The 23,848-nt window shown below is 42.3% G+C and overlaps 1 protein-coding gene across 5 annotated transcripts in view; it reads left to right on the forward strand.

Moving 5' to 3' along the window:
* Positions 1-23,848, forward strand: part of DCAF6 (DDB1 and CUL4 associated factor 6) — an 863,174-nt gene that overhangs the window by 491,222 nt on the left and 348,104 nt on the right. For all 5 annotated transcript variants that reach the window (XM_053706826.1, XM_053706828.1, XM_053706829.1 and 2 more), the window contains one exon: positions 6,038-6,129. In XM_053706826.1, the coding sequence (XP_053562801.1) occupies positions 6,038-6,129 (92 nt within the window). The remainder of the gene's footprint in view (positions 1-6,037; positions 6,130-23,848) is intronic.

Raw genomic sequence — 23,848 nt, forward strand, 5'->3', positions numbered from 1 at the left:
CCAACACAAGGGTATGCTTCCTGGGAGTTATCATTAACTCACTGGAGATTAAACTTTTTCTGACAGATCAGTGAAAACTCAAACTTCATGTTGTATGTCAGAAGCTTCAATCTGTTCAGTTGCCGTCAGTAACACAATGTATGGAGGTCATAGGATTATTGGTGGCAGCCTCCGACACCGTATCATTTACAAAATTCCGGTTAAGACCTCTTTACTTTGTGTGTTGAGACAGTGGAACGGAGATCAGTCAGATCTCTCCCAATCTATTCAATTAGACAAATTACGAGTGGAGAGCAAATATTGTGCTCGCCAAAACGCAGTTTTGCTCCACTAGTGATCTGGCCCTTGATGTGTTTGCCTCTTCTGAGGCGTCCCTTGGGAGGGGAGTTTTGCATGTGGCGATACCTGGTAAATAGGTTCCTGCCTTCCTTTTCCCACCCTAGATTTCATGGACTCCTCAGCTTGGGTATTCGTTCCCAAGTGTAAGGTTGTGGACTCATAACCATTAGGAAGAAAACATAATTTATGCTTACCTGATAACATTTATTTATTTCTTGTTTGTGAGAGTCCACAAACCCGACCAGATTTTGTCTCAGTGGCGGCAATTGTAGTTGAACCTCTCTACCCCAGATATCCCTTTCTTTTTCTACCTTCTCTCTTGACCATACTATACGAACTACTGGGAGAGTGGAGGGATACTTAAAACTCTGGTTAAGGTGTCTTTGCCTCATCCTGGTGGCCAGGTGAAGTAATTCCCAAGTGTAAGGTGTACTCTCACAACCAAGAAAGAATTTTTTTTCTTTTATCAGGTAAGCATAAATTATGTTTCTCCAACATAGGTGTGTCCGGTCCACGGCGTCATCCTTACTTGTGGGATATTCTCTTCCCCAACAGGAAATGGCAAAGAGCCCAGCAAAGCTGGTCACATGATCCCTCCTAGGCTCCGCCTACCCCAGTCATTCTCTTTGCCGTTGTACAGGCAACATCTCCACGGAGATGGCTTAGAGTTTTTTAGTGTTTAACTGTAGTTTTTATTATTCAATCAAGAGTTTGTTATTTTGAAATAGTGCTGGTATGTACTATTTACTCAGAAACAGAAAAGAGATGAAGATTTCTGTTTGTATGAGGAAAATGATTTTAGCAACCGTAACTAAAATCCATGGCTGTTCCACACAGGACTGTTGAGAGCAATTAACTTCAGTTGGGGGAACAGTGTGCAGTCTCTTGCTGCTTGAGGTATGACACATTCTAACAAGACGATGTAATGCTGGAAGCTGTCATTTTCCCTATGGGATCCGGTAAGCCATGTTTATTACGATGGTAAATAAGGGCTTCACAAGGGCTTATTAACACTGTAGACTTTTCTGGGCTAAATCGATTCATTATTAACAGACAGTCCCCAAGGTCGAGGGAGCGGTTTCTACTTTAAACAAACGCACCACTATACCCATAGAGGATAGTTGTGCTTTCAAAGATCCTATGGATAAAAAATTAGAAGGTTTGCTTAAAAAGATGTTTGTTCAGCAGGGTTACCTTCTACAACCAATTTCATGCATTGTCCCTGTCACTACAGCCGCATGTTTCTGGTTTGATGAGCTGATAAAGGCGCTCGATAGTGATTCTCCTCCTTATGAGGAGATTATGGACAGAATCAATGCTCTCAAATTGGCTAATTCTTTCACCCTAGACGCCACTTTGCAATTGGCTAGGTTAGCGGCTAAGAATTCTGGGTTTGCTATTGTGGCGCGCAGAGCGCTTTGGTTGAAATCTTGGTCGGCTGATGCGTCTTCCAAGAACAAGCTACTAAACATTCCTTTCAAGGGGAAAACGCTGTTTGGCCCTGACTTGAAAGAGATTATCTCTGATATCACTGGGGGTAAGGGCCACGCCCTTCCTCAGGATCGGCCTTTCAAGGCGAAAAATAGACCTAATTTTCGTCCCTTTCGTAAAAACGGACCAGCCCAAAGTGCTACGTCCTCTAAGCAAGAGGGTAATACTTCTCAAGCCAAGCCAGCTTGGAGACCAATGCAAGGCTGGAACAAGGGAAAGCAGGCCAAGAAACCTGCCACTGCTACCAAGACAGCATGAAATATTGGCCCCCGATCCGGGACCGGATCTGGTGGGGGGCAGACTCTCTCTCTTCGCTCAGGCTTGGGCAAGAGATGTTCTGGATCCTTGGGCGCTAGAAATAGTCTCCCAGGGTTATCTTCTGGAATTCAAGGGACTTCCCCCAAGGGGGAGGTTCCACAGGTCTCAGTTGTCTTCAGTCCACATAAAAAGACAGGCGTTCTTACATTGTGTAGAAGACCTGTTAAAAATGGGAGTGATTCATCCTGTTCCACTAAGAGAACAAGGGATGGGGTTCTACTCCAATCTGTTCATAGTTCCCAAAAAAGAGGGAACGTTCAGACCAATCTTAGATCTCAAGATCTTAAACAAGTTTCTCAAGGTTCCATCGTTCAAGATGGAAACCATTCGAACTATTCTTCCTTCCATCCAGGAAGGTCAATTCATGACCACGGTGGATTTAAAGGATGCGTATCTACATATTCCTATCCACAAGGAACATCATCGGTTCCTAAGGTTCGCATTCCTGGACAAACATTACCAGTTCGTGGCGCTTCCTTTCGGATTAGCCACTGCTCCAAGGATTTTCACAAAGGTACTAGGGTCCCTTCTAGCGGTGCTAAGACCAAGGGGCATTGCAGTAGTACCTTACCTGGACGACATTCTGATTCAAGCGTCGTCCCTTCCTCAAGCAAAGGCTCACACGGACATCGTCCTGGCCTTTCTCAGATCTCACGGCTGGAAAGTGAACGTGGAAAAGAGTTCTCTATCCCCGTCAACAAGGGTTCCCTTCTTGGGAACAATTATAGACTCCTTAGAAATGAGGATCTTTCTAACAGAGGCCAGAAAAACAAAACTTCTAGACTCTTGTCGGATACTTCATTCCGTTCCTCTTCCTTCCATAGCTCAGTGCATGGAAGTGATCGGGTTGATGGTAGCGGCAATGGACATAGTTCCTTTTGCGCGCATTCATCTAAGACCATTACAACTGTGCATGCTCAGTCAGTGGAATGGGGACTATACAGACTTGTCTCCGAAGATACAAGTAAATCAGAGGACCAGAGACTCACTCCGTTGGTGGCTGTCCCTGGACAATCTGTCACAAGGGATGACGTTCCGCAGACCAGAGTGGGTCATTGTCACGACCGACGCCAGTCTGATGGGCTGGGGCGCGGTCTGGGGATCCCTGAAAGCTCAGGGTCTTTGGTCTCGGGAAGAATCTCTTCTACCGATAAATATTCTGGAGCTGAGAGCGATATTCAATGCTCTCAAGGCTTGGCCTCAGCTAGCGAGGACCAAGTTCATACGGTTTCAATCAGACAACATGACGACTGTTGCGTACATCAACCATCAGGGGGGAACAAGGAGTTCCCTAGCGATGGAAGAAGTGACCAAAATCATTCTATGGGCGGAGTCTCACTCCTGCCACCTGTCTGCTATCCACATCCCAGGAGTGGAAAATTGGGAAGCGGATTTTCTGAGTCGTCAGACATTGCATCCGGGGGAGTGGGAACTCCATCCGGAAATCTTTGCCCAAGTCACCCAGCGGTGGGGCATTCCAGACATGGATCTAATGGCCTCTCGTCAGAACTGCAAAGTTCCTTGCTACGGGTCCAGATCCAGGGATCCCAAGGCGGCTCTAGTGGATGCACTAGTAGCACCTTGGACCTTCAAACTAGCTTATGTGTTCCCGCCGTTTCCTCTCATCCCCAGGCTGGTAGCCAGGATCAATCAGGAGAGGGCGTCGGTGATCTTGATAGCTCCTGCGTGGCCACGCAGGACTTGGTATGCAGATCTGGTGAATATGTCATCGGCTCCACCTTGGAAGCTACCTTTGAGACGAGACCTTCTTGTTCAGGGTCCGTTCGAACATCCGAATCTGGTTTCACTCCAGCTGACTGCTTGGAGATTGAACGCTTGATTCTATCGAAGCGAGGATTCTCAGATTCTGTTATTGATACTCTTGTTCAGGCCAGAAAGCCTGTAACTAGAAAGATTTACCACAAGATTTGGAAAAAATATATCTGTTGGTGTGAATCTAAAGGATTCCCTTGGGACAAGGTTAAGATTCCTAAGATTTTATCCTTCCTTCAAGACGGATTAGAAAAAGGATTATCTGCAAGTTCCCTGAAGGGACAGATTTCTGCCTTGTCTGTGTTACTTCACAAAAAGCTGGCAGCTGTGCCAGATGTTCAAGCTTTTGTTCAGGCTCTGGTTAGAATTAAGCCTGTTTACAAACCTTTGACTCCTCCTTGGAGTCTCAATTTAGTTCTTTCAGTTCTTCAGGGGGTTCCGTTTGAACCCTTACATTCCGTTGATATTAAGTTATTATCTTGGAAAGTTTTGTTTTTAGTTGCAATTTCTTCTGCTAGAAGAGTTTCAGAATTATCTGCTCTGCAGTGTTCTCCTCCTTATCTGGTGTTCCATGCAGATAAGGTGGTTTTACGTACTAAACCTGGTTTTCTTCCAAAAGTTGTTTCTAACAAAAACATTAACCAGGAGATTATCGTACCTTCTCTGTGTCCGAAACCAGTTTCAAAGAAGGAACGTTTGTTGCACAATTTGGATGTTGTTCGCGCTCTAAAATTCTATTTAGATGCTACAAAGGATTTTAGACAAACATCTTCCTTGTTTGTTGTTTACTCCGGTAAAAGGAGAGGTCAAAAAGCAACTTCTACCTCTCTCTCCTTTTGGATTAAAAGCATCATCAGATTGGCTTACGAGACTGCAGGACGGCAGCCTCCCGAAAGAATCACAGCTCATTCCACTAGGGCTGTGGCTTCCACATGGGCCTTCAAGAACGAGGCTTCTGTTGATCAGATATGTAGGGCAGCGACTTGGTCTTCACTGCACACTTTTACCAAATTTTACAAGTTTGATACTTTTGCTTCTTCTGAGGCTATTTTTGGGAGAAAGGTTTTGCAAGCCGTGGTGCCTTCCATTTAGGTGACCTGATTTGCTCCCTCCCTTCATCCGTGTCCTAAAGCTTTGGTATTGGTTCCCACAAGTAAGGATGACGCCGTGGACCGGACACACCTATGTTGGAGAAAACAGAATTTATGTTTACCTGATAAATTACTTTCTCCAACGGTGTGTCCGGTCCACGGCCCGCCCTGGTTTTTTTAATCAGGTCTGATATTTTATTTTCTTTAACTACAGTCACCACGGTACCATATGGTTTCTCCTATGCAAATATTCCTCCTTAACGTCGGTCGAATGACTGGGGTAGGCGGAGCCTAGGAGGGATCATGTGACCAGCTTTGCTGGGCTCTTTGCCATTTCCTGTTGGGGAAGAGAATATCCCACAAGTAAGGATGACGCCGTGGACCGGACACACCGTTGGAGAAAGTAATTTATCATGTAAACATAAATTCTGTTTTCAATTTAAAATATATATATATATATATATATATATATATATATATATTAAAAGATAGAATTTTAGGATAAGTTTGTATTTGGGAATTTGTACCTGAATTTGGGAATTTGTACCTGTATAGTCATCCTTCTTTTTATATAAACAAATTTAAGTAATAAGTAATAACTTATGTAGTTTTAATCTGCATTCTGTAATATGGAACAAATTGGATTGCTTAAAGGGACATGAAACCCAAAATATTTCTTTCTTGATTTAGAAAGAGCATGCAATTTTAAACAACTTTCTAATTACTTCTAGTATCTATTTTATTTCATTGTCTTGATATACTTTGCTGAAAAGCATATCTAGATAGACTCAGTAGCTGCTGATTGGTGGTTGCACATAGATGCCTCGTGTGATTAGCTCACTTATGTGCATTGCTTTTTCTTCAGCAAAGAATATCTAAAGAATGAAGCAAACTAGATAATAGAATTAAATTGGAAAGTTGTTTAAAATTGTATTCTCTGCCTGAATTATGAAATAAACATTTTGGTTTAGTGTCCCTTTAATGTTGCACACTTTTTTTTACAACATTCCATTACTTTCCGTTAGGAGCAATACAGCCTCAAGTTCAGTTGCTGTGAAAGTGGGGAAAAAAGAAGACTGTACAACAGTGGAGTCCATGCAAACAGGGGAACTTGAAGGTATGGAATCCCTGATTTCTCCAATCCTGTTATCCTAGTAGCTCTTACAAGATCATCCTTGAAATCCTCATAAGTAGCCCTTCCTCACAAATTTAGTTGTAGGGTTCAGTAATTCCGGTTACCAGAGATAAACATGCTATGAAATTATTGTATCAGTACACCAACCCTTGTTTTTACTTTACGGATAGTCCTGGTACTGGTAAAATGTTTGTTCTTCTATTGTGCATGTAACCCAACCACCCACCATTTAGTTTAGTTATTTTACTGTTAGTCATTTTTCCCAGTGTTTCTCAACCGCGATCCTCAAGTACCCCTAACAGGCCAGGTCTGCATTATAGCTGAGCAAGAGCACAGGTGAAATAATCAGCTGATGGGTGAGAGCAGGTTAGTAACCATGGTTATTGATCAGCTGATTATTTTGTCTACAATGAAAACCTGGCCTGTTGGGGGTACTTAAGGACCGCGGTTAAGAAACAATGCTTTATCCCATTACTTACCCATTTCTGGTACTGCTGCTGTTCTTATGCTTTCAGCAATGCTAAGCTTTATTTTACCTAATTAGTTTGTGGCCTTATGCCTATCCCAGACAATCTTGAAGTCACCCACAGTTATTTGTCTTTAACACCTCTAATGCATGCTTATTCTGAGATGGCTAAAGAAACATGCTTGCTCCTGAGCTCACCTAGGATTACTCTTTAATAAAGAGTACCAAGAGAATTAAGCAAAATTGATAATGGATCATTCTCTGTCTAATCAACTAAGTTTAAATTTGACTTTACTGGCTCTTTAATATTATTAAAAGTTTCACCAATCTTATTGCCTTTCTCTCTTCTCTTCTCTAAGCCAGGAAGGCCAACTGGTGGCCCTCTGCACTAGTTTTTGCAACTTCTGGGAAAGTGTGCCCTGGTTTTTGTAGCTCAACCTCAGAGCTGTGGTTAAAAAAAAAAAGTTGCACAAATACATTTTAAAGTACAGTTAAAAAAATTGCATACAAAAGTTATAAGGTCTTAGGTGTAGAAAGAAAAAGGCAGGCAAATTGCTTTAACATAGACATACATATACATGTCTAAACGTGTGTGTATATATATATATATATATATATATATGTGTGTACATATATATTAGTCCTAAAGCCCGTGGGCACTGGCCACTTTCTGCAGTGCAGTGGTCCTACCCACCTGCGCCCCTGCCCGGTAACGCCTGCTCCCTTCCGGCCATGGCCGCTCACGCTCACTCACGCCCCCGTCACACCCTCTCCGTCCGACCACGCCCACACCACACCATCTCCCGCCCACCCTCTGCTGTCTGATTGTCAGTTAAGGTGTCAACGGCCAGGTATGTTTGACCTTGCGCAGTCTCTTCTGTGCATGACGGCTTCGGACAAACATACCTGGCCTTTTATTATTTAGGATATATATGTATATATACGGTGTGTGTATATAGATATAGATATAGATATATATATAATTGCAACCCTTTGCAGTCAAGCAGATTAAAACATGTAAAATCATAATATACAATATTCTTATTTAATGAAGTGTTTAACTTTTGTATTTACTGTAAATAGTTCACATTCCAATGTTCTTCACATAGGGTAATATGTTCTATGTAATTTTAAATAGATATTCCTATATATATCATTGTAGTATACCAACCTGTATGGAGCCATAGGAGAGACTTCACATGGAGGATATCAAGCTCTTGCCTTGTACTATCTGGGTAACAGTGTGCGTCTGTGTACGATACGATATTTGCTGGGACATCCTACTGGACTCTCTTGTGGGACTACATATTTTTTTATGCTTTAATCATACCTCATATTTGTTTGAGGTTTTCAAGTGTGAGTGTGCAATTGTCTTAATGTAATGTGTAATAAATGTTACCATTGTTTTTAATACTGCACTTAGAGGAGTCTGCACCTTTTCTACCTCTCATATATATATATATATATATATATATATATGTGTATATGTGTGTGTGTGTTTATATCTATACCTAATATATAATCATATATGTATATAGGTATAGATATATATATTTTTACCAAAAAAATTGTATATATATATATATATATGTATGTGTGTATATATATATATATATATATATATATATGTAATTATGAATAAATAGAACATATTCTTCTATGTGAAGAACACTGGAATGTGAACTATTCATATTTTCATGTTGGGAAAGTGCATCTGAGTAAATGCAATGGGGTTTGTGTACACGTAAGGGTGTTAGTTTTTTTTTTTCCACTTTTGGGCTCCACTGGGTTTGTGCACAAGTAAGGGTGTTAGTTTATTCCCCCCACCCCCCTACTTTTTGGCTCCCTTGAAGTCTGTGGGTGAATATGTTAACGCGGTTGTGATATTCAAAGTTAGTCTTTTTTAAGTGTCAGGTTGGCGCGCAAGCGAAAGCCTTTTACTTTCAAATTGTATAATACATGTGCAACCAGATTCCTGAAAAAGCCGAAGTCTAGCGGGAATAACGCGCAAGTAGGAGCACAAACCACCGATCCATTCGTAATCTAGCCCATAATGTTTAGTGCACAGAATTCGTGTTTATGTAACCCATTTGAGATACTGGTATTTCCATTAATGTTATCTGTCAAAGTAATTGCAGGAGTCTGACTATTCTGCATTTTATCTGTAATATTTGAATGTTATACCTTTTTTAAAAAAAAAAAATATATATATAAAAAAAATAAAATTTGAGTTAACAATCACATAAAAAAGAAAAAAAAGAAATTAATTTGCTTAATGGAATTTCAGAACTTAAATGCACCCTCCAGGTTTTTTTTAACCTTTTTTTTAACTTTTTTTTTTTTTTGCTATATGAAGAGTTCCTGTGTAAAGTCATAGTAATTTTTCATTTATACATTTTGGGAAGATAGCATAAATTTCAAATTTGCATTCAGTGAGAAATAAAATCAGTTTTCTTCTTAAACGGGGAGAGTCCACAGCTACATTCATTACTTTTTGGAAATACAGAACCTGGCCACCAGGAGGAGGCAAAGACACCCCAGCCAAAGGCTTAAATACCTGCCCCACTTTCCTCATCCCCCAGTCATTCTTTGCCTTTCGTCACAGGAGGTTGGCAGAGAAGTGTCAGAAGATTGAAGATAGTCTCTTATGGAGGGTAGTACTCTTCGAAATGGGACTGGAGTTTTAATTAGTCCTGTCAGCCTCTCAGTGAGAGCATGGATGAAAGTTAAGAGTCCGGAGATGCAGGGAGAGTCTTTCTGCGAAACCATCCTGACTCATGTTAACAGCTCCATAAGCAATCAGCGTTGACGAGTTTCGCTACCTGCTTTCTTCACTCAAGTCCATGTCAGAAGCGAGGCTACTAACCTGTCACACTTGAAGGGCCTTGTTAATGTTCCACGGCGTTGATTCCGGTAAGATCGTTTCATTTTTCTTTTAATGTGAATGTATGTAAATGTAGAAGACAGGGTCTCAGTGGGGCTCCTTTATCTTTATGGAATCGAGGGTTAATATCTCCTGAGGCGGGTATTTGAACAGTGGGGGACTTTAATCATGTTTGTTATGTGATTCTGTCTGCTTATGTGTAGTGATGTTTGGGCTTGTGGCTATTATGGAACATCCCGGCTTTTTTGAGCTGCGCTGTTCTTATGGATTGGCGAGCTTTTTCTTTGGCCTACATGGTGCACCTTGTGACAGGGCGTGGTCTCGTTTCCCCCCCCCCCCCCCATTTCCTTATTCCTGACCGTGTGGCAGCGGAGAGAGTCTGTTTTTCTCTACTTGTCTGGGTCATAGGAGGTGGTGAGTGCCCCAGCCATTGGGGGTGTAAGGTGCTGTTTATTTATTTTTTTGGCCATAATTTTAAATATTCCAGTTATGGAGTATCCTGATTTTTTGGAGAGGGACATCTCTAATTCAGATTCTGCTTCTTTCGAAGAATATGTGGGGGCCCGGGTGATCCAGCCCCATGAGTTATGTTCTGTATGCAATTTTAGACTGCTCTTTTCTCCAACATAGGTGTGTCCGGTCCACGGCGTCATCCTTACTTGTGGGATATTCTCTTCCCCAACAGGAAATGGCAAAGAGCCCAGCAAAGCTGGTCACATGATCCCTCCTAGGCTCCGCCTACCCCAGTCATTCTCTTTGCCGTTGTACAGGCAACATCTCCACGGAGATGGCTTAGAGTTTTTTAGTGTTTAACTGTAGTTTTTATTATTCAATCAAGAGTTTGTTATTTTGAAATAGTGCTGGTATGTACTATTTACTCAGAAACAGAAAAGAGATGAAGATTTCTGTTTGTATGAGGAAAATGATTTTAGCAACCGTCACTAAAATCCATGGCTGTTCCACACAGGACTGTTGAGAGCAATTAACTTCAGTTGGGGGAACAGTGTGCAGTCTCTTGCTGCTTGAGGTATGACACATTCTAACAAGACGATGTAATGCTGGAAGCTGTCATTTTCCCTATGGGATCCGGTAAGCCATGTTTATTACGATCGTAAATAAGGGCTTCACAAGGGCTTATTAAAACTGTAGACTTTTTCTGGGCTAAATCGATTCATTATTAACACATATTTAGCCTTGAGGAATCATTTTATCTGGGTATTTTGATATAATAATATCGGCAGGCACTGTTTTAGACACCTTATTCTTAGGGGCTTTCCCAAAGCATAAGCAGAGCCTCATTTTCGCGCCGGTGTGGCGCACTTGTTTTTGAGAGGCATGGCATGCAGTCGCATGTGAGAGGAGCTCTGATACTTAGAAAAGACTTTCTGAAGGCGTCATTTGGTATCGTATTCCCCTTTGGGCTTGGTTGGGTCTCAGCAAAGCAGATACCAGGGACTGTAAAGGGGTTAAAGTTCAAAACGGCTCCGGTTCCGTTATTTTAAGGGTTAAAGCTTCCAAATTTGGTGTGCAATACTTTTAAGGCTTTAAGACACTGTGGTGAAAATTTGGTGAATTTTGAACAATTCCTTCATGTTTTTTCGCAATTGCAGTAATAAAGTGTGTTCAGTTTAAAATTTAAAGTGACAGTAACGGTTTTATTTTAAAACGTTTTTTGTACTTTGTTATCAAGTTTATGCCTGTTTAACATGTCTGAACTACCAGATAGACTGTGTTCTGAATGTGGGGAAGCCAGAATTCCTATTCATTTAAATAAATGTGATTTATGTGATAATGATAATGATGCCCAAGATGATTCCTCAAGTGAGGGGAGTAAGCATGGTACTGCATCATTCCCTCCTTCGTCTACACGAGTCTTGCCCACTCAGGAGGCCCCTAGTACATCTAGCGCGCCAATACTCCTTACTATGCAACAATTAACGGCTGTAATGGATAATTCTGTCAAAAACATTTTAGCCAAAATGAACACTTATCAGCGTAAGCGCGGCTGCTCTGTTTTAGATACTGAAGAGCATGACGACGCTGATAATAATATTTCTGAAGGGCCCCTAACCCAGTCTGATGGGGCCAGGGAGGTTTTGTCTGAGGGAGAAATTACTGATTCAGGGAACATTTCTCAATAGGCTGAACCTGATGTGATTGCATTTAAATTTAAGTTGGAACATCTCCGCATTCTGCTTAAGGAGGTATTATCCACTCTGGATGATTGTGACAAGTTGGTCATCCCAGAGAAACTTTGTAAAATGGACAAGTTCCTAGAGGTGCCGGGGCTCCCAGAAGCTTTTCCTATACCCAAGCGGGTGGCGGACATTGTTAATAAAGAATGGGAAAGGCCCGGTATTCCTTTCGTCCCTCCCCCCATATTTAAAAAATTGTTTCCTATGGTCGACCCCAGAAAGGACTTATGGCAGACAGTCCCCAAGGTCGAGGGAGCGGTTTCCACTTTAAACAAACGCACCACTATACCCATAGAGGATAGTTGTGCTTTCAAAGATCCTATGGATAAAAAATTAGAAGGTTTGCTTAAAAAGATGTTTGTTCAGCAAGGTTACCTTCTACAACCAATTTCATGCATTGTCCCTGTCGCTACAGCCGCATGTTTCTGGTTCGATGATCTGATAAGAGCGGTCGATAGTGATTCTCCTCCTTTGGAGGAGATTATGGACAGAATCAATGCTCTCAAATTGGCTAATTCTTTCACCCTAGACGCCACTTTGCAATTGGCTAGGTTAGCGGCTAAGAATTCTGGGTTTGCTATTGTGGCGCGCAGAGCGCTTTGGTCGAAATCTTGGTCGGCTGATGCGTCTTCCAAGAACAAGCTGCTTAACATTCCTTTCAAGGGGAAAACGCTGTTTGGCCCTGACTTGAAAGAGATTATCTCTGATATCACTGGGGGTAAGGGCCACGCCCTTCCTCAGGATCGGCCTTTCAAGGCAAAAAATAAACCTAATTTTCGTCCCTTTCGTAGAAACGGACCAGCCCAAGGTGCTACGTCCTCTAAGCAAGAGGGTAATACTTCTCAAGCCAAGCCAGCTTGGAGACCAATGCAAGGCTGGAACAAGGGAAAGCAGGCCAAGAAACCTGCCACTGCTACCAAGACAGCATGAAATGTTGGCCCCCGATCCGGGACCGGATCTGGTGGGGGGCAGACTCTCTCTCTTCGCTCAGGCTTGGGCAAGAGATGTTCTGGATCCTTGGGCGCTAGAAATAGTCTCCCAAGGTTATCTTCTGGAATTCAAGGGACTTCCCCCAAGGGGGAGGTTCCACAGGTCTCAGTTGTCTTCAGACCACATAAAAAGACAGGCATTCTTACATTGTGTAGAAGACCTGTTAAAAATGGGAGTGATTCATCCTGTTCCATTAAGAGAACAAGGGATGGGGTTCTACTCCAATCTGTTCATAGTTCCCAAAAAAGAGGGAACGTTCAGACCAGTCTTAGATCTCAAGATCTTAAACAAGTTTCTCAAGGTTCCATCGTTCAAGATGGAAACCATTCGAACTATTCTTCCTTCCATCCAGGAAGGTCAATTCATGACCACGGTGGATTTAAAGGATGCGTATCTACATATTCCTATCCACAAGGAACATCATCGGTTCCTAAGGTTCGCATTCCTGGACAAACATTACCAGTTCGTGGCGCTTCCTTTCGGATTAGCCACTGCTCCAAGGATTTTCACAAAGGTACTAGGGTCCCTTCTAGCTGTGCTAAGACCAAGGGGCATTGCTGTAGTACCTTACTTGGACGACATTCTGATTCAAGCGTCGTCCCTTCCTCAAGCAAAGGCTCACACGGACATTGTCCTGGCCTTTCTCAGATCTCACGGGTGGAAAGTGAACGTGGAAAAGAGTTCTCTATCCCCGTCAACAAGGGTTCCCTTCTTGGGAACAATAATAGACTCCTTAGAAATGAGGATTTTTCTGACAGAGGCCAGAAAAACAAAGCTTCTAGACTCTTGTCGGATTCTTCATTCCGTTCCTCTTCCTTCCATAGCTCAGTGCATGGAAGTGATCGGGTTGATGGTAGCGGCAATGGACATAGTTCCTTTTGCGCGCATTCATCTAAGACCATTACAACTGTGCATGCTCAGTCAGTGGAATGGGGACTATACAGACTTGTCTCCGAAGATACAAGTAAATCAGAGGACCAGAGACTCACTCCGTTGGTGGCTGTCCCTGGACAACCTGTCACAAGGGATGACATTCCGCAGACCAGAGTGGGTCATTGTCACGACCGACGCCAGTCTGATGGGCTGGGGCGCGGTCTGGGGATCCCTGAAAGCTCAGGGTCTTTGGTCTCGGGAAGAATCTCTTCTACCGATAAATATTCTGGAACTGAGAGCGATATTCAATGCTCTCAAGGCTTGGCCTCAGCTAGCGAGGGCCAAGTTCATACGGTTTCAATCAGACAACATGACAACTGTTGCGTACATCAACCATCAGGGGGGAACAAGGAGTTCCCTAGCGATGGAAGAAGTGACCAAAATCATTCTATGGGCGGAGTCTCACTCCTGCCACCTGTCTGCTATCCACATCCCAGGAGTGGAAAATTGGGAAGCGGATTTTCTGAGTCGTCAGACATTGCATCCGGGGGAGTGGGAACTCCATCCGGAAATCTTTGCCCAAGTCACTCAGCTGTGGGGCATTCCAGACATGGATCTGATGGCCTCTCGTCAGAACTTCAAAGTTCCTTGCTACGGGTCCAGATCCAGGGATCCCAAGGCGGCTCTAGTGGATGCACTAGTAGCACCTTGGACCTTCAAACTAGCTTATGTGTTCCCGCCGTTTCCTCTCATCCCCAGGCTGGTAGCCAGGATCAATCAGGAGAGGGCGTCGGTGATCTTGATAGCTCCTGCGTGGCCACGCAGGACTTGGTATGCAGATCTGGTGAATATGTCATCGGCTCCACCTTGGAAGCTACCTTTGAGACGAGACCTTCTTGTTCAGGGTCCGTTCGAACATCCGAATCTGGTTTCACTCCAGCTGACTGCTTGGAGATTGAACGCTTGATTTTATCGAAGCGAGGGTTCTCAGATTCTGTTATTGATACTCTTGTTCAGGCCAGAAAGCCTGTAACTAGAAAGATTTACCACAAAATTTGGAAAAAATATATCTGTTGGTGTGAATCTAAAGGATTCTCTTGGGACAAGGTTAATATTCCTAGGATTCTATCCTTCCTTCAAGAAGGATTGGAAAAAGGATTATCTGCAAGTTCCCTGAAGGGACAGATTTCTGCCTTGTCGGTGTTACTTCACAAAAAACTGGCTGCGGTGCCAGATGTTCAAGCCTTTGTTCAGGCTCTGGTTAGAATTAAGCCTGTTTACAAACCTTTGACTCCTCCTTGGAGTCTCAATTTAGTTCTTTCAGTTCTTCAGGGGGTTCCGTTTGAACCCTTGCATTCCGTTGATATTAAGTTATTATCTTGGAAAGTTTTGTTTTTAGTTGCAATTTCTTCTGCTAGAAGAGTTTCAGAATTATCTGCTCTGCAGTGTTCTCCTCCTTATCTGGTGTTCCATGCAGATAAGGTGGTTTTACGTACTAAACCTGGTTTTCTTCCAAAAGTTGTTTCTAACAAAAACATTAACCAGGAGATTATCGTACCTTCTCTGTGTCCGAAACCAGTTTCAAAGAAGGAACGTTTGTTGCACAATTTGGATGTTGTTCGCGCTCTAAAATTCTATTTAGATGCTACAAAGGATTTTAGACAAACATCTTCCTTGTTTGTTGTTTATTCTGGTAAAAGGAGAGGTCAAAAAGCAACTTCTACCTCTCTCTCTTTTTGGATTAAAAGCATCATCAGATTGGCTTACGAGACTGCCGGACGGCAGCCTCCCGAAAGAATCACAGCTCATTCCACTAGGGCTGTGGCTTCCACATGGGCCTTCAAGAACGAGGCTTCTGTTGATCAGATATGTAGGGCAGCGACTTGGTCTTCACTGCACACTTTTACCAAATTTTACAAGTTTGATACTTTTGCTTCTTCTGAGGCTATTTTTGGGAGAAAGGTTTTGCAAGCCGTGGTGCCTTCCATTTAGGTGACCTGATTTGCTCCCTCCCTTCATCCGTGTCCTAAAGCTTTGGTATTGGTTCCCACAAGTAAGGATGACGCCGTGGACCGGACACACCTATGTTGGAGAAAACAGAATTTATGTTTACCTGATAAATTACTTTCTCCAACGGTGTGTCCGGTCCACGGCCCGCCCTGGTTTTTTTAATCAGGTCTGATAATTTATTTTCTTTAACTACAGTCACCACGGTACCATATGGTTTCTCCTATGCAAATATTCCTCCTTAACGTCGGTCGAATGACTGGGGTAGGCGGAGCCTAGGAGGGATCATGTGACCAGCTTTGCTGGGCTCTTTGCCATTTCCTGTTGGGGAAGAGAATATCCCACAAGTAAGGATGACGCCGTGGACCGGACACACCGTTGGAGAAAGTAATTTATCAGGTAAACATAAATTCTGTTTTCTCCCAATTTGAAGAACTTAGATCCCGCTGATCCTTCCGCCTCTGAGGATTCCGTATCCCGTGAGGCGTATCCCCTAGAACCTTCGGTTGCTACGCAGGCAGGTGTCCCAAATGCCGTTACCCCTTCTCCGGAAAGTGGCTTGTTTCCTCCAGAGGTTACTGAACAGTTCCGCATGGCCATATCTATGTCGTTGGCGCATTTATATCTTCTGGCAAGATCTTGTCCGTGTTCTCTTAACCAGGGCCCATCAGGCGTGGGATCGTCTGTATCGGTTCAACCCTCTGGGGAAGCGGTGTCCCCTGAGGCGGCAGGGGTACAGCCTTTGGGGCCGGGGTCGTCAGATGCCCCGGCGGAGGTAAGTTTTGCCTTTCGATATAGACTGGCACGCCTTCGTGTCCTGCTGAGACATATGTTGGCAGCATTGGAGGAGCCCAATTCTGACAAGTCGTTGGTTCCTCAGTCTTCTGCTCCAGACGGCAAGCAGTGTTAGACGAGTGGAGGGATGTAGATCATGCTCCTTATTGTCTATTTTTTGTCTATTTTTTGTGTGAGTATCTTATTCCCAGTTCTGAGCTTTTGGAGGACTTGAGTGTCTGACCGGCTGGTCCTTTTTAGTGTGTCCATTCTTCCTGGGCGTTCACCTGCGGGTGCTGCCTTCCTTTGATTTTATCTGGTTAGAATGTATTTTATTTCTTTCATGTAATTAGCAAGAGTCCATGAGCTAGTGACGTATGGGATATACATTCCTACCAGGAGAGGCAAAGTTTCCCAAACCTTAAAATGCCTATAAATACACCCCTCACCACACCCACAAATCAGTTTTACAAACTTTGCCTCCTATGGAGGTGGTGAAGTAAGTTTGTGCTAGATTCTACGTTGATATGCGCTCCGCAGCAGGTTGGAGCCCGGTTTTCCTCTCAGCGTGCAGTGAATGTCAGAGGGATGTGAGGAGAGTATTGCCTATTTGAATGCAATGATCTCCTTCTACGGGGTCTATTTCATAGGTTCTCTGTTATCGGTCGTAGAGATTCATCTCTTACCTCCCTTTTCAGATCAACGATATACTCTTATATATATATATATATATACCATTACCTCTGCTGATTTTCGTTTCAGTACTGGTTTGGCTTTCTACAACATGTAGATGAGTGTCCTGGGGTAAGTAAGTAAGCTTATTTTCTGTGACACTCTAAGCTATGGTTAGGCACTTTTTTATAAAGTTCTAAATATATGTATTCAAACATTTATTTGCCTTGACTCAGGATGTTCAACATTCCTTATTTTCAGACAGTCAGTTTCATATTTGGGATAATGCATTTGAATCAATCATTTTTTCTTACCTTAAAAAATTTGACTTTTTCCCTGTGGGCTGTTAGGCTCGCGGGGGCTGAAAATGCTTCATTTTATTGCGTCATTCTTGGCGCAGACTTTTTTGGCGCAAAAAAAATTTTCTGTTTCCGGCGTCATACATGTCGCCGGAAGTTGCGTCATTTTTTGACGTTTTTTTGCGTCAAAAGTGTCGGTGTTCCGGATGTGGCGTCATTGTTGGCGCCAAAAGCATTTAGGCGCCAAATAATGTGGGCGTCTTATTTGGCGCTAAAAAATATGGGCGTCATTTTTGTCTCCACATTATTTAAGTCTCATTATTTATTGCTTCTGGTTGCTAGAAGCTTGTTCACTGGCATTTTTTTCCCATTCCTGAAACTGTCATTTAAGGAATTTGATCAATTTTGCTTTATATGTTGTTTTTTCTATTACATATTGCAAGATGTTCCACGTTGCAACTGAGTCAGAAGATACTTCAGGAAAATCGCTGCCCGGTGCTGGAGCTACCAAGCTAAGTGTATCTGCTATAAACTTTTGGTATCTGTTTCTCCAGCTGTTGTTTGTATTGAATGTCATGACAAACTTGTTAAAGCAGATAAAATTTCCTTTAGTACTGTTACATTACCTGTTGCTGTTCCGTCAACATCTAATTCTCAGAGTGTTCCTGATAACATAAGAGATTTTATTTTTAAATCCATTAAGAAGGCTATGTCTGTTATTTCTCCTTCTAGTATACATAAAAGTCTTTTAAAACTTCTCTTTCTTCAGATTAATTTTTAAATGAACATCATCATTCTGATACTGATAATGGTTCTTCTGGTTCAGAGGTTTCTGTCTCAGAGGTTGATGCTGATAAATCTTCGTATTTGTTCAAGATGGAATTTATTCGTTCTTTACTTAAAGAAGTATTAATTGCATTAGAAATAGAGGATTCTGGTCCTCTTGATACTAAATCTAAACGTTTAAATAAGGTTTTTAAATCTCCTGTAGTTATTCCAGAAGTGTTTTCTCTCCCTGATGCTATTTCTGAAGTAATTTCCAGGCAATGGAATAATTTGGGTAATTCATTTAATCCTTCTAAAACGTTTTAAGCAATTATATCCTGTGCCATCTGACAGATTAGAGTTTTGGGATAAAATCCCTAAGGTTAATGGAGCTGTCTCTACTCCTGCTATATTTTTAGCGGATGTTGCTGCAGCTTCAACTTTTTGGTTAGAAGCTTTAGCGCAACAAGTAACAGATCGTAATTCTTATAGCATTATTATTATTCTATAACATGTTAATAATTTTATTTGTGATACCATTTGGATCAATTCCGTTCACAATCTCTGGTTTCAGAACATTGTTTCAGAAAGGTACAGAATTGGCTTCAAGTTAAGGCCTCCTGCAAAGAGATTTTTTTCTTTCCCGTGTCCCAGTAAACCCAGCAAAGGCTCAGCATTTCTGAAATGTGTTTCAGATCTAGAGTTGGCTGGAGTAATTATGCCAGTTCCAGTTCTGGAACAGGGGCTAGGGTTTTATTCTATCTCTTCATTGTACCAAAGAAGGTCAATTCCTTCAGACCAGTTCTGGATCTATCAATATTGAATCGTTATGTAAGGATACCAACATTCAAGATGGTAACTGTAGGACTATCCTGCCTTTTGTTTAGCAAGGGCATTATATGTCTACAATAGATTTACAGGATGCATATCTGCATATTCCGATTCATCCAGATCACTTGTAGTTTCTGAGATTCTCTTTTTAGACAAGCATTACCAGTTTTGTGGCTCTACCGTTTGGCCTAGCATCAGCTCCAAGAATTTTTTCAAAGGTTCTCGGTGCCCTTCTGTCTGTAATCAGAGAACAGGGTATTGGTATTTCCTTATTTTGGACGATATCTTGGTACTTGCTCAGTCTTCACATTTCGCAGAATCTCATACGAATCGACTTGTGTTGTTTCTTCAAGATCATGGTTGGAGGATCAATTTACCAAAAAGTTCATTGATTCCTCAGACAAGGGTAACCTTTTTAGGTTTCCAGATAGATTCAGTGTCTATGACTCTGTCTTTGTCAGACAAGAGAAGTCTAACATTGATATCAGCTTGTCAAAACCTTCAGTCACAATCATTCCCTTTGGTAGCCTTATGCATGGAAATTTTAGGTCTTATGACTGCTGCATTGGACGCGATCTCCTTTGCTCTTTTTCACATGCGACCTCTTCAGCTCTGTATTCTGAACCAATGGTGCAGGGATTACACAAAGATATCTCAATTAATATCTTTAAACCGATTATACGACACTCTCTGACGTGGTGGACAGATCACCATCGTTTAGTTCAGGGGGCTTCTTTGTTTTTCCGACCTGGACTATAATCTCAACAGATGCAAGTCTTACAGGTTGGGGAGCTGTGTGGGGGTCTCTGACGGCACAAGGGGTTTGGGAATCTCAGGAGGTGAGATTACCGATCAATATTTTGGAACTCCATGCAATTTTCAGAGCTCTTCAGTCTTGGCCTCTTCTGAAGAGAGAGTTGTTCATTTGTTTTCAGATAGACAATGTCACAACTGTGGCATACATCAATCATCAAGGAGGGACTCACAGTCCTCTGGCTATGAAAGAAGTATCTCGAATTTTGGTTTGGGCGGAATCCAGCTCCTGTATAATCTCTGTGGTTCATATCCCAGGTATAGACAATTGGGAAGCGGATTATCTCAGTCGCCAAACGTTGCATCCGGGCGAATGGTCTCTTCACCCAGAGGTATTTCTTCAGATTGTTCAAATGTGGGAACTCCCAGAAATAGATCTGATGGCTTCTCATCTAAACAAGATACTTCCCAGGTATCTGTCCAGATCCCGGGATCCTCAGGCGGAGGCAGTGGATGCATTATCACTTCCTTGGAAGTATCATCCTGCCTATATCTTTCCGCCTCTAGTTCATCTTCCAAGAGTATTCTCCAAGATTCTGAAGGAATGCTCGTTTGTTCTGCTGGTAGCTCCAGCATGGCCTCACAGGTTTTGGTATGCGGATCTTGTCCGGATGGCCTCTTGCCAGCTGTGGACTCTTCCGTTAAGACCAGACCTTCTGTCGCAAGGTCCTTTCTTCCATCAGGATCTCAAATCCTTAAATTTTAAGGTATGGAGTTTGAACGCTTGATTCTTGGTCAAAGAGGTTTCTCTGACTCTGTGATTAATACTATGTGACAGGCTCGTAAATCTGTATCTAGAGAGATATATTATAGAGTCTGGAAGACTTATATTTCTTGGTGTCTTTCTCATCATTTTTCTTGGCATTCTTTTAGAATACCGAGAATTTTACAGTTTCTTCAGGATGGTTTAGATAAAGGTTTGTCCGCAAGTTCCTTGAAAGGATAAATCTCTGCTCTTTCTGTTCTTTTTCACAGAAAGATTGCTAATCTTCCTGATATTCATTGTTTTGTACAAGCTTTGGTTCGTATAAAACCTGTCATTAAGTCAATTTCTCCTCCTTGGAGTTTGAATTTGGTTCTGGGGGCTCTTCAAGCTCCTCCTTTTGAACCCATGCATTCTTTGGTCATTATATTACTTTCTTGGAAAGTTTTGTTTCTTTTGGCCATCTCTTCTGCCAGAAGAGTCTCTGAATTATCTGCTCTTTCTTGTGAGTCTCCTTTTCTGATTTTTCATCAGGATAAGGCGGTGCTGCGAACTTCTTTTGAATTTTTTACCTAAGGTTGTGAATTCTAACAACATTAGTAGAGAAATTGTGGTTCCTTCATTATGTCCTAATCCTATGAATTCTAAGGAGAAATCATTGCATTCTTTGGATGCTGTTAGAGCTTTGTAATATTATGTTGAAGCTACTAAGTCTTTCCGAAAGACTTCTAGTCTATTTGTCATCTTTTCCGGTTCTAGAAAAGGCCAGAAAGCTTCTGCCATTTCTTTGGCATCTTGGTTGAAATCTTTATTTCATCATGCCTATGTCGAGTCGGGTAAAACTCCGCCTCGAAGGATTACAGCTCATTCTACTAGGTCAGTTTCTACTTCCTGGGCGTTTAGGAATGAAGCTTCGGTTGATCAGATTTGCAAAGCAGCAACTTGGTCCTCTTTGCATACTTTTACTAAATTCTACCATTTTGATGTGTTTTCTTCTTCTGAAGCAGTTTTTGGTAGAAAAGTACTTCAGGCAGCGGTTTCAGTTTGAATCTTCTGCTTATGTTTTCATTAAACTTTATTTTGGGTGTGGATTATTTTCAGCAGGAATTGGCTGTCTTTATTTTATCCCTCCCTCTCTAGTGACTCTTGCGTGGAAAGATCCACATCTTGGGTAGTCATTATCCCATACGTCACTAGCTCATGGACTCTTGCTAATTACATGAAAGAAAACATAATTTATGTAAGAACTTACCTGATAAATTAATTTCTTTCATATTAGCAAGAGTCCATGAGGCCCACCCTTTTTTTGTGGTGGTTATGATTTTTTTGTATAAAGCACAATTATTCCAATTCCTTATTTTTTATGCTTTCGCACTTTTTTCTTATCACCCCACTTCTTGGCTATTCGTTAAACTGATTTGTGGGTGTGGTGAGGGGTGTATTTATAGGCATTTTAAGGTTTGGGAAACTTTGCCCCTCCTGGTAGGAATGTATATCCCATACGTCACTAGCTCATGGACTCTTGCTAATATGAAAGAAATGAATTTATCAGGTAAGTTCTTACATAAATTATGTTTTATTTTTGTAAGCTCAAGACTTTGGAAAACCTTTTTTCTTCACTGGAATACTGGCGATTTTGTGGTCGCGATAGTTTACTTCCACGGAAGTTCATAAAAAAAAAAAAAGAAAAAAGATGATTGAGACATGGTTTAGGTCTCAGAGCCTAAATGTCTACTGTTTGTCTGTTTATTTAGTCTAGCTCTGCTAGGATTTAGACCTTCATTGGCCTTGGATAGTTCTGTCATGCCCGGTATATCAGGCTGGAACTGATTGGGTACTAGTTATAGCTGTTCCTTTGGGCCCTTATGAGATGTTGGTCCTGTTTGGGTACTGAGTTTTGCTTCTTGTTAAGAAGTTGTTTTCTTGTTCTACAAGTTATGAAGGCCCTTTTATCCTAGATGTTAGCCTGGTCCTGATTTATTCATCTGGGTTGGGTATCTGATGTACTCGGTCCTAGGTGTCCTGTCCCTGCATATCTAGCAGGTTTAGCTGGGATTACGGTGACTACATAGAGATCTTCCGTACCTGGTTTGGGGGGGTTTCTTCTCCACTATGGTACTTCATTCCGGATTGCATTGTCCTGATTAGTCCCTGATTAGTTATGAAGGCCCTTTTATCCTAGATGTTAGCCTGGTCCTGATTTATTCATCTGGGTTGGGTATCTGATGTACTCGGTCCTAGGTGTCCTGTCCCTGCATATCTAGCAGGTTTAGCTGGGATTACGGTGACTACATAGAGATCTTCCGTATCTGGTTTGGGGAGGGTTTCTTCTCCACTATGGTACTTCATTCCGGATTGCATTGTCCTGATTAGTCCCGATCGCTTTTGACAGGACCTCCTCCTTTTGGTCGAGGTTGGTAGTGCACTTTGTTTCCCCTTTCCTTGGGGTCAGTCTTCCTGTCGTCTGATGAGGAAATCCGGTCCTTGGGGTCCGCTTTCTTACAATGTCCTTTTCTGATCCTATAATTTTTGGGATCTGGGAGGATTGTATGTTGTCTCTTTTACATATGTATGGTTGCCCCTACTTGGGCGATTCGATTGAGTTCCATCGCCAGCTAAGAGTTTTAGAATGCTCGTTCATTCCTCAGTTCCTTGAGCCATAGGGGTCCCCGGAGATTGATCTAGAGTGGATCTTTAGAGACTGTCATTTTCTCTCCAACAGAGATTACTTTCTAGTTCTGATCTCCTTTGGGTCCTGCCTTCATCTTATTTGGTGGGTGTGGATCCGAGAGGCTCATTGGGGATGAGTTAAGTCTCTGGGATACTTATTGAGAGATCAGTGTTTAAGACCCCGTGGGGGAATGGCTGTGGTTGCATCAACATTGGTGCAAGGTCATTATCGGACGGTGTACTCTTGTGGATGTTCCTCAAGGGTTATATAGTTTGGATCCGACTCCGGATTTCAGGTGTCCGGTCTTTTTAACCTAGTCCTTGTCTTTGACTGGACATTTTGGTTACTCTGTTTTCCAGATCTCATAGACGTTGGATCTGGCAGGTTGAGTAGCAGGTTGGGTTTCCCGATCCTTGGAAAATGTCCTTGTTCCTATTGGCGGCTTCTATTTATTCCTTCAGGAGAAATGGGTTTTTCTCTACTTTGCTGGCTGTAGTGGCCGGAGGGTTACCTTGGCTGCCTAGCAAGCGGATTTGCAGTTTGGAGACCAGTTGCAGCTTTTTGCACCTTGTATGTGGGCTAGCAAGTTGTTGGGTCTTCGATTTCCTTCTATTTGGGCTTCTTCCTTTGTTTGCCCTTGATTTTTTTTTTTTTTTTTTTTTGAGGGTCCTTTTGGACTTACTTATCTGATCTTCCTTCTTCTGGTAGGTTATGAGGGAATTCTGGTGTCTCCTTTCCCATTGGTCAGGGTGAGGTTT

Source organism: Bombina bombina, chromosome 3, assembly GCF_027579735.1.
Source record: "Bombina bombina isolate aBomBom1 chromosome 3, aBomBom1.pri, whole genome shotgun sequence".
NCBI lineage: Eukaryota > Metazoa > Chordata > Amphibia > Anura > Bombinatoridae > Bombina > Bombina bombina.